The sequence below is a fragment of the Hylobates moloch genome, unplaced genomic scaffold (genome assembly GCF_009828535.3).
Source record: "Hylobates moloch isolate HMO894 unplaced genomic scaffold, HMol_V3 SCAFFOLD_1840, whole genome shotgun sequence".
NCBI classification, from domain to species: Eukaryota; Metazoa; Chordata; class Mammalia; order Primates; family Hylobatidae; genus Hylobates; species Hylobates moloch.
In genome coordinates, this window is record NW_026654115.1 from 1 (window position 1) to 9,765 (window position 9,765).

Genomic DNA, 9,765 nt, shown 5'->3' on the forward strand with positions numbered 1-9,765 from the left:
GAACTAAAAAGGGTCCTTAAGCCTCAGGAAAGATGCTTAAGCTCACTCTTAACAGAGAACTGCATGGCCTAGCGAATGACAAAAACCCAAACGGGCTTTCCCACCTCCTCCTTGGCAAGGCTAGGGAAATAAGGGGTGGGGAGAGACGGGAAACCACGCTCCAAGGAGGAAGGGGCTCAGGTACCATCTACCCCATCGCCCACGCTCAGTGGTGTCACTTCTCAGAATCTATGCCAAAGATACGCACTACTAATGCACAAGAATTTTTACTATGCCATTATTTATGGTAACAAAAAGATTGGAAACAACCCAAATGTCCATCAATAGTGACTGGTTAAATACACATCGGTCTGGCTGCAAAATGGAATAGCATGCAGCCCAAAAGGAGAGCACCCATGTGCATGGTAAGAAGGCAGCACTCCCAGGGCACAGCGGCAGGTGGGTTGGTGTCCGGTGGGAGGAAGAGCTGCCACCCAGCTGGGAAGCAGTTCGCCCCGAGAGCCCCAGGCCTCCATTCTTGACTTCCCCAGTGCGGGGTGGAGGAAAAGGGAGGGATTAGCCCGAGGCAAGTGGTTCGAGCAGACAGAAGGGAACAAAAAGAGCAGCGAGTCAGGCCTGATCGGGGCTGCATCTACCCTAAAAGAGGGGACCAGCAGATCAAGAGCTGAAGCGTAAGGTGCCGCGGCCAGCTCCTGGGTGGGGCTCCAGGTGGCATCCCAGTTGTGGCCATCCAGCCCTTCATCCTGGGCTAGGCAGGCGGGAGAGGAAAGCGCAGACTGCACAGTCCCAGGCATGTCCTCGGCAGGCAGTGGCCTTGCACTGGCCGGCCCTACTCAATGCACTCCATGACATGTATCTGCAGGGTGTCCATATCAGGAGCCTGATACTGGCACTTGGGACAGCAGAAGTCAGGTGGCTCCTCAGGGGGGCTCCTCCTCTGGCTGGGCAGGGCCAGGGGAGAGGAGAGGTAGGCTGGGAAAAGAGAAGAGTCAGAGGGAAGGGGAGCATGGAGGGGGACTGAGGCTTGGCAGGACTGTCAATGGCAGGCCTGGTCTCACAGGCCACTCATGTACGACCAGGAGCCGCCGCTACTACGGCATGCCTCCCTTAGCCTCGGGGAAGGGGCTGGGCTACCGATGGGGTGGCCTACACGAGCTCCCACCGTCAAGTCTCCAGAGAGCGACAGGAAGGTCGAACTGTGACCTCCCTCGGCGCAGCACCTGCCCTCCCCACCCACCTCCTCCCGCAGGCCCAGTGCTCGCTCACTCACCGGGGGCGGGGGGCAAGGGGGCCTGGGAGGCCTCGACGTGCCGCTTCCTCATGTCCTCGATCCTTTGAAAACAGAAACCGCCCAGTCAAGACACGCGTCTCTGTAAAGCTCCTTGGCTGGACTAGTGTCAAAGAAGCTCTTGGAAGCTCAGGTGAGAGGAGAGGGACCACAGTGAGCCCTAACCCAGAACACCAGGAGCCATCTGTCTCCTGTGGTCACCACTGGCAACCCCCCAGTGTCGCACCCACTGCTCACACGGGCACGCTCTCAGAGGCCCACCTGGCTGACTCCTGACAGCTGGCCTTCAGTTTGCTGTACTCCCTCTGCAGCTGCTCCAGCTGCTCCTGCAGGAGCTCCTTCTTCTCGGCCAGCTTCTCCCGGGCCTGCCTCTCAGCCTGGAAGTCCGCCTTGTAGATATCCGCCTGGCAAATCCAACAGAAAGGGATGTGCCCGCCACAAGCCAGCCACCCACCAGGCACTGTGCCGGGCACCACAGGGACAAAGCAGAACCCACTGCCGTCCTCCCAGAGCCCCCAGCAGTGCAGAGGAAACAGATACGTCAGCGAGTAATGCCAAGCTCACCGAGAGGCCTAAGGAGCAGCACAAGTGGCTCAGAAGCTTATGAAAGGCCAATACAAAATGATGCCAAAGCGGCCGGGCGCGGTGGCTCACGCCTGTAATCCCAGAACTTTGAGAGACTGAGGTGGGCAGATCACCTGAGGCCAGAAGTTCGAGACCAGCCGGGCCAACATGGTGAAACCCTGTCTCTACTAAAAATACAAAAATTAGACGGGCGTGGTGGCAGGCGCCTGTAATCCCAGCTACTCTGGAGGCTGAGGCAAGAGAATAATTTGAACCCGGGAGGCAGAGGCTGCAGTGAGCCAAGATCGTGCCACTAGTGTGCCACTCCAGCCTGGGCAACAAGAGCAAAACTCAATCTCAAAAAGCAAAAGCAAAAAAAAAAAAAAAAAAAAAAAAAGAGACGCCAAAGAGACACTCCAGGTCCCAGTGCCAGGGTGAGTCAGAGAGGAGGGCCCTCACCTGGGCCTTCAGCACCGGAACGGTCTCCATCACAATCTTGTGCTGCTCAGCCTCCTCCTTCAGCTTATCGATCACCTCCTGTTTGGCCACCAGGGCCTCCTCGGCCTGCTGGAGCTGCTGTTTGAGATCTTCCAGCTGCATTCCCTAAAGATGGGCAAGGGGAGCTGACGGAGCCTCGTCGGCGCAGGGCGAGGCTGGCTGAGAAGAACTGAGAAGGACAAAAGAGTGGCCCTGGCTGACCAGGCTGGGTGATGCCGGCCCCTGATTTGAGGGCCCATTGCAGGATCTCAGCGTCCACAGGGAGATGGCTGCGTCCTGTCACGGCCCAAAACGACAGAGGAGATGCTGAGGTTTTTTTCAGGACTGAAGAGGCCGCTGAGGTCATCTGGCACAACCTCCCAGCTGGGCCGACATTCCCTTCCCAGAATCCCCAGCTCCACAGCCCTCCTCCCACCCTTCATAGGGCACAGGCCATACCCACTCACAGCGAGCCGGTCCTGTGCCCGCCACGTACACAGCTCAGCTGACAGCCCTCAGTCCTTCCACTCTGCCACCTGGTCAGAGGTGCACTCCTCCCACGCAGGCATCTCCAGCCCCGTGAGACACAGACAGACACACCCCACCAACGCTCCCCTCCAGAGATTAAGTGGCCAGTTTTGTAGCTAACTCTTCCCCATGTGACCTGGCTTCAGGCTTTGTCCTTATAAATCTCCTCTGGGTACACTGACGATTGACGGTGTCTTGCTAAAATGTGATCACCAGCAAACTGCACCCAGCTTAGGTCTGATGAGGACAAACGAGGACAAGGCTCCCAGCCCACACTGGGGTGGAAATGCTGTCGGGCTGACCTTGGCTTGGGGGAAGCTGAGCCAGGTGCCCAGATGGCGATGGCTGGCAAGAGGGAATGTCCATGGAGACAAGATGTCCCCAGCCCCACAGAGGGAGCATCCCAAGGCTCTGGCCCAGCCCCCCATTAAGATGGCCTGCTGACACTCCTGAGAGCAACATCCTGGGGTTGCCATCTCCCCACAGCTTCCCTGAGCTGTCGCAGCTGCAGCCTGATACAGGTCTAAGGCAAGTCTAAGGCAGGTCTACCCATTCTCAAGGTTCAGGGCCACGGGGAGAGGAAGAGGCAAGGCCAGCCCTAGAGCCCCGGCGGCCGCACTCACTCGCTTCCGCTCGCTGCCCACCACGCTGCTCTTGATGTGGTTGTCATATTCTTGGAAGAGCTGGTGATAGGCCACCTGCAACTGGGCCAGCTTCCTCCTGAGGAAAGGGAGCTTTTGCTGGAGAAACCACCTCATCCCAGTCCAGCCACGGTTCTGCCTGCTTCCAACTCTACCCCCCTTCCTTCCCTCCCTCGCATCACAGGCCTGGAATGGGGTCTTCCAAGGCTGCGTGAGGACTCCTGAGGCCGTCAACTGTAAAGCAGGTTTTGGTGGACTGGTCACCAGGCAGTTAATATCATTTTCCTAAAAGCTAATATTTTTAATGTTTATAATAAAATCCCGGCCAGACGCGGTGGCTCACACCCATAATCCCAACACTTTGAGAAGCCAAGGCAGGAGGATGGCTTGAGCTCAGGAGTTCAAGACCAGCCTGGGCAACATGGGAAAATGCCACCTCTACCAAAAATACAAAAATTAGCCAGGAGTGCTGGCCTGCGCCTATAGTTCCAGCTACCTGGGAGGATCGCTTGAGCCCAAGAGGCGGAAGGTACAGTAAGCCGAGACACTGCCATTGCACTCCAGCCTGGACGATAGAGCAAGACCCTGTCTTGAAAATAATAATAATAATACAATGGAACTACCCTGCACTTTTCAAAACTGTGAACTTCACAAACAGCTCAGAAAGGCAGGGGAACTGTTCTAGATTAAAGGAGACTCAAAAGCCACGCCAAGGACAGGAACCTGAGGTCCCAGATTGGATGCTGGTAGAAGGGAGGGTTTGGGGGTATTTTTGTTGTCTTTCTGTTGCCCAGGCTGGTCTTGAACTCCCGGGCTTAAGCCATCCACCCACCTTGGCCTCCCAAAGTGTTGGGATTACAGGCGTGAGCCACAGCACCCGGCCTAGAAGGGGTTTTAAAGGACAAGTCCCCTGATGACCTAGTGGCTAGGAAAAAAAACTACAAAAAAGGCCACGTGTGGACACGCAGCGAAATGTGGTCTGGAGAGCAGATGGCATGACTACATCAAAGACAAACCGGGTGTCATCATGGTCACCTCTACCATTAGCAAGGCTAAGGGACAGAATGGGCCCACAGCCACAGGCAGAATCTGAAGGAGTCCTCAGAAGGCAGAAAGAACCATGGACCCAACACTTCTCAGCCTTTTGGCTAAGATCAAGTGTAGAACCACAGACCCTGTGGTGCGGCCCCGCCCCCGCTGACTCACTTCTCCTCCGAGGCGGCCTGGCGCTCCATGCGGAGTGCGGCCTCCACGCTCTGGCCCTGCATGCGCAGCTGGTCCACCTGCACGCTGTGCTGCTGCTGCAGCGCCTCGCGCTCACTCTCCAGCTGCCGCGCCTGCTCGCTGGCCGCCCGGGCCCTGGCACGGAGAAAGAGCAGATTCAGGGAGGACGAACGGGGGGACAGGAGGGGCTATGCGCAGGGTGTGGGCGGGGGGTGGGGGTCGGCTCTGAACACCCCGTGACTGCGAGCCGATGCCAAGTGGCAGGGTGGAGGCACCATCAACAGACACGAGGACAACTGCAGGGGGCCAGGTGGGAGCAGCAGGTGAGGAGCTTTGCTTGAGATGTGTTTGCTTCAATGCAGGAGCCCAGCAGGTGACCAAGTACAGATGGCAAGGAGACCTGGAAGCCAGCGGAAGGGGGTGGTCCGAGAAAAGGATGGGGTCGTCTGCATCCCACAGTGCTGGGGCCAGGTGAGAGGAGCCCTCGGAACTGCCCGTGGAGTTCCAATGGGGGCTGCTGGGAGCCCCAGCAAAAGCAGTCTCAGTGGAGGGGGTCAGGAGAGACTGCTGTTCCAAAAGTGAGAGACTGCCCACCTGGGCGTGCAAGCACTGAGCTCAATGCAGACCGGGCCTCGGCCCCATCCCTGCTGCTGCCCAGAGCTCTGCTGGAGTCCCAGACGACCTGCTCGGATGCTCAGTTCCCACACCTGCCCCCCACAGCTCCCTTAACCTCCAGTTTTCAGGGTCTGGCCTCATCCCACCACACCAAGCCCTTCCACAGCCTCACTGCGGGGACGATGGTGGGTGCATCTGTGCAGGTCCTGGGTGGCCTCTGGCCACAGGCAGACACAGCCCTTCTCCAGTCACCCCAACTCTGCCTGGCAGGCCTGCCTGCATACTGCCCCCACACCCTGCACGGGCTCCCTCTGCCCATCAGAGCCTGGGTCAAGCTCCTCTCCCGTCTGCCCTGCCAGCTGCCCCAAGTGCACCCTGACCGCCTACTGTGCTGGGATGGCTGGGGCCCCCCTGGCAGCTGATCCATCTGTCTGGAGGGCAGAAGCAGGGCCAAATGAGAAACACAGAAACCTCCCTGCCCTTTGACCCAATGGTCCCACTCACAAGAACCAAGACCCCTTTGCAAAAGAGAGTAACCAGCAGGCCTGAGGCCACCGGCTGGCAAGGTTGGCCCTTGGCTGGTGAAGTTCCCTTGCCACAGTGACACTTTCCCTAGTGGTCAGGGCGGTCCCTGCACCTGGGCCATTTGTAAGAACGATGTGGTTGACGTGAGCACCCGCTCTGCTGCTGGGAGTCGGGGATTTGGGTACCTGCCTAGCAGAGGGCGCTGACAGGACCTGCCCCCAGTAAACACCCAGGGCGCTGAGTCTCTAGCGGGCATCCCTGGGCAGGAACATGGCCCGTGTGGGAGGCGCTTCTCACTGTGCCACTCGCAGGGCGGCGGGAGGCTGGGACAGGGCTTCTCCAACTTCCCCCGCGGCTCCTGCCCTGGCGGCTCCTGCCCTGTGCCTTTTTCCCTGTCATCAGCCTCAGCCACGAGGGCGACCGTGCACCAGTCCCAGAAGTCCTTCCACAGAACTAGACACCATGGGTGTGGGCTCGGGGCCCCCAAAACGCCTCCTAAGGAAATAATCCAAACTCCATCTAAGGGTCACAGAGTGCGGAGAGCCGGCTGGAACCCAGGTCCCGGATGCCTGGCCCAGACCTCTCCCGACGCCTGCCCCGACGTGTTTACGCAGCCTGCCCCAGTCTATCGTCATCGAGGAGCACCGTGGCGGCCCCTAAACCCACCTCATGCTTTTGGAAACCCTGGAAGGGGTCTCCGGAGCCGGCTCCCCCGACTCACCGACCCTCCAGAGCCTGGCATTCCTTAGTGGCAGCCTCCAAGCGACTGTGACTCTCCTGCAGCTCCCCGAGCAAGGACGTCACCTGGGCTTTCACAGAGGCCTTGTCCTCAGCCATCTGCTGCAGGAGAAAAAGCCACTTCCTGTCAGCACGGCTTTCTCCCCGGGGGCCCACTCCTGCCATCCGCAAGCCCCGGGCAATCCGCAAGCAGCTGAGGCCTGCGCACCATGAGGCCTTTTTTCCTGCCCTCGGCACCCCCAAACCTGGGTGCCCTGGGGCCTCAGGAGCCCAAGGGCCACCCAACCCTCCCCAGCTGCCCACCTGAACCCTCTGCCACAGGGTGACACACAGATGGGGCAAAAAGAGATCCCCAAAGAGACGAAGGAGCACAAAGCTGCCTTGCGGTTGTCAACAGCTTAGTCACTGCCCCGGCAAGCAGGCCTTGAGGGCTGAACCCGGTGGCCTTGCAACTGCAGCCCCAGCAGGGGATCTCTCTCCGCCTCTGAGACTTGGGACAAAAGGAGGCCAGGCACGAATAGGGCAAAGTAAACACAGGCCCCAGTCCACACCCAGGGCTGCCAGGATGGGAGAGTTTGAGCAAATCAAGAGTGGACACTGAATTTTGTTGAACACTGGGAACTGCAGAACCTCTCGGCAGGCACACTGCACTCAAATCCCTGCGCGAAGACACCCGGCCACCACCTCACGGGGCCTCTGGGAGCCTGAGGCCACGCCCCTGGGGCGCCCCAGCCCCCTGTTGAGTGAGTTCCCGTCTGGAAACGCTCAGGGTTGTCCAAAGCATTTACTGTCTGTTCCGGCCAACACCTGACCTCCCTTTCTTACAGCATTTACTAGAAAGGGCTTACCCTGTCCCTTTGAGACATCTGTGTGGCACCCACAACCCAGGGTCTTTCCCGAGGGCCCTGCCAGCCACTCCTTGGAAACGGAAACCTCAGGAGGCACGGGGCCCGGTCTCCCAGTCTCCAAGGGAGGGAAGAATCCCAACCTCGGTAAGCACCGGCAGCTCCCACACACGGCTGGCCTCGTGGCAAGGACGCTGGCTGCCCCGTCATCTTTCACTGGAGCCTGCACTCGCCCCCTCCCGACTCCCTCATTCTCCCTTCGCAAGGCCAGGCCGCCTCTGCTGGGGCGGGAACGGAGCTCAGCTCTCTCCCCCGCAAGCAGGGGTTTCTGAAGAAAATCTCTTTTCCCAGCTTGAACAAAGGCCCGCTTTTGTGTACCTTTGTGTATCTCCGGTGTTCTTGTCAAAAGAGGAGGACAGGCACAGAGGCCTGTGGGGACAAGGCCACAGGATGACGGAGATGGAGGCTGGAGAGGTGCAGCCGGCGGCCCCCAGCGCCGTGGAGAGGCCTGGAAGGCCGATCCCTCATGGCCCTGGCGGGGAGCCCGCCCTGCCGACACCACCGCTAGCTCAGCCTCCAGGCCTCCAGAACCGGGAGGCCACGCGTTTCTGTGGCTTCGGCCCCGCGGTCTGTGGTGCTTGGTCACAGCAGCCCCAGGAGACACAGTAAGCCCCTGCCCCGTGCCTTGCTGAGCGGCCGTGTCAACAGCGGGCTCTTCCCTGCCACTGGCACAGAAGAAAACCAAGCTGCGTTAACACCCGAGCGACTGTGTGGGAAGATGTATTCTCTGTGTATCAGAGGAATGTGTGCAAATTATAGGCATTTAGGAAATGTATTAACACGTAAGGAAAACTTCTCATTACTGGCCACCCAGCTACTCACGTCCGTCCAAGTGTTAGCAGGGTATGCACTCAGAGCTTTTACTTCTCTATTGGGGTCACGCTTTACCCATAAGTTTGTCACCTGGCCTGTTCACATCAACATGCTACAAGGCATGTTGCGTGTGAGATGTTCAAAATGCCAGCTGTGCCGGGCCACATCGTTACACACGCAGCCTCTTATCTCACCCCGACCTTTGGCAGCTACACATGATGAAGTGAAGCACCTTCCCAATGCCAGAGTCATCGTGAGTGCCCGACTCTCTCTTAGGGTTACACACCAGGGCTGAGGACGCTGCCTATGGGCTTGCTCCATCCCAGCAAATGGCCCCCTCGGAAGGGGCAGCATTGCAAGGGCCGCTGTCCTGCACCTTGCCAGCAGAGCGCCCACCTAGGGCTTCATCAGTTGCCATTTTCAGATCACTTTTTGCTTGCTGTCGGACTTGGTGTTGTTTTAGTTACTGATGAGGGTGAAATGTTTTCTCACTGTGCTTACTGGTCGCCCGCACTGTTCTTGTGCATTGGTTGGCAGGAGGGGGAGCACGCATGAACACCAGAGAACGCCAGAAGCTCCGGGAGGGAAGGGCTTCTGGCTTGTGGATCAAGGGGCTGCAGCCAATAGGGCAGGCAGGCTGGTTCCCTCCCAAGAGTAATCCGACCAGTTGTTCTGGAAGCTCAACCTAAGTAAGGCCGAAAAGGAAAACCCTGGAATGCCGTACTTCTGGGCAAATGGTATGGTTTTAAATCCTTGGTGTCTGGTGTACGGTCAACCCTACACTGTGCTACCGGAGGAGGAAGGAGGCAGCCCCACCTCCGGGCAGGGTGGTGGGTCTAGACCAATGCCTGGTGGGTCTAGACCAAGATTCTGACTCAGTTGGTCCAGGGGGCCCAAGCAGGGGTGTTTTTCCGGCTCCTAGGCACTGCTGCTGCGTTTCTCCTCATCTGTGTGCACTGGAAGATGTCCCCATACTGGGTTGTGTGGTGGCCCTGAAGAGATACGTGCATATCTTATGGGTGTGACCTTCTTTGGGAAAAGGGTCTTTGCAGATGTAACGAATGCCAAGATGAGGAGATCATTCTGGATTATCCAGGTGGGCCCTACATCCAATGACTGGCGTCTTTTATGAGACAAAAGAGAAGACACAGACGAAGAGGAAGACACTGTGTGATGACAGAGGCAGAGACTGGGGTTGATGGCTCTATAAGCAACCAGCAGAGGCTAAGACAGAGGCCTTTAAATGATTCTCTTGGCGCCTGCAGAGGAAACCAGCCTTGCCGGATGTGGTGGTGGGCACTTGGAATCCCAGCTACTCGAGAGGCTGAGGCACAAGAATTGCTTGAACCCTGGAGGTGGAAGTTGCAGTGAACTGGGATGGTGCCACTGCACTCCAGCCTGGGTGTCCGAGCAAGACTCTATCCAACAAGAAAGAGAGAGAGAGAGA

The 9,765-nt window shown here is 58.3% G+C and overlaps 1 protein-coding gene across 2 annotated transcripts; it reads right to left on the reverse strand.

The window, feature by feature from the left end:
• Positions 1-262: 262 nt before the first annotated feature.
• IKBKG (inhibitor of nuclear factor kappa B kinase regulatory subunit gamma) lies at positions 263-8,574 on the reverse strand. 2 transcript variants are annotated; one of them, XM_058435173.1, is made up of 8 exons: positions 7,449-8,572; positions 6,584-6,702; positions 4,705-4,857; positions 3,481-3,577; positions 2,312-2,455; positions 1,550-1,692; positions 1,271-1,332; positions 263-972 (listed from the first exon to the last, which is right to left on the reverse strand). In XM_058435173.1, exons 1-8 carry the CDS (start codon positions 7,653-7,655, stop codon positions 830-832), a joined length of 1,068 nt encoding a protein of 355 aa, XP_058291156.1. In that variant the 5' UTR covers positions 7,656-8,572; the 3' UTR covers positions 263-829. The 2 variants fall into 2 exon arrangements, with proteins under 2 accessions (XP_058291156.1, XP_032003957.1); XM_032148066.2 differs by having other exon boundaries at positions 6,584-8,574.
• Between the last annotated feature and the right edge of the window lie 1,191 nt (positions 8,575-9,765).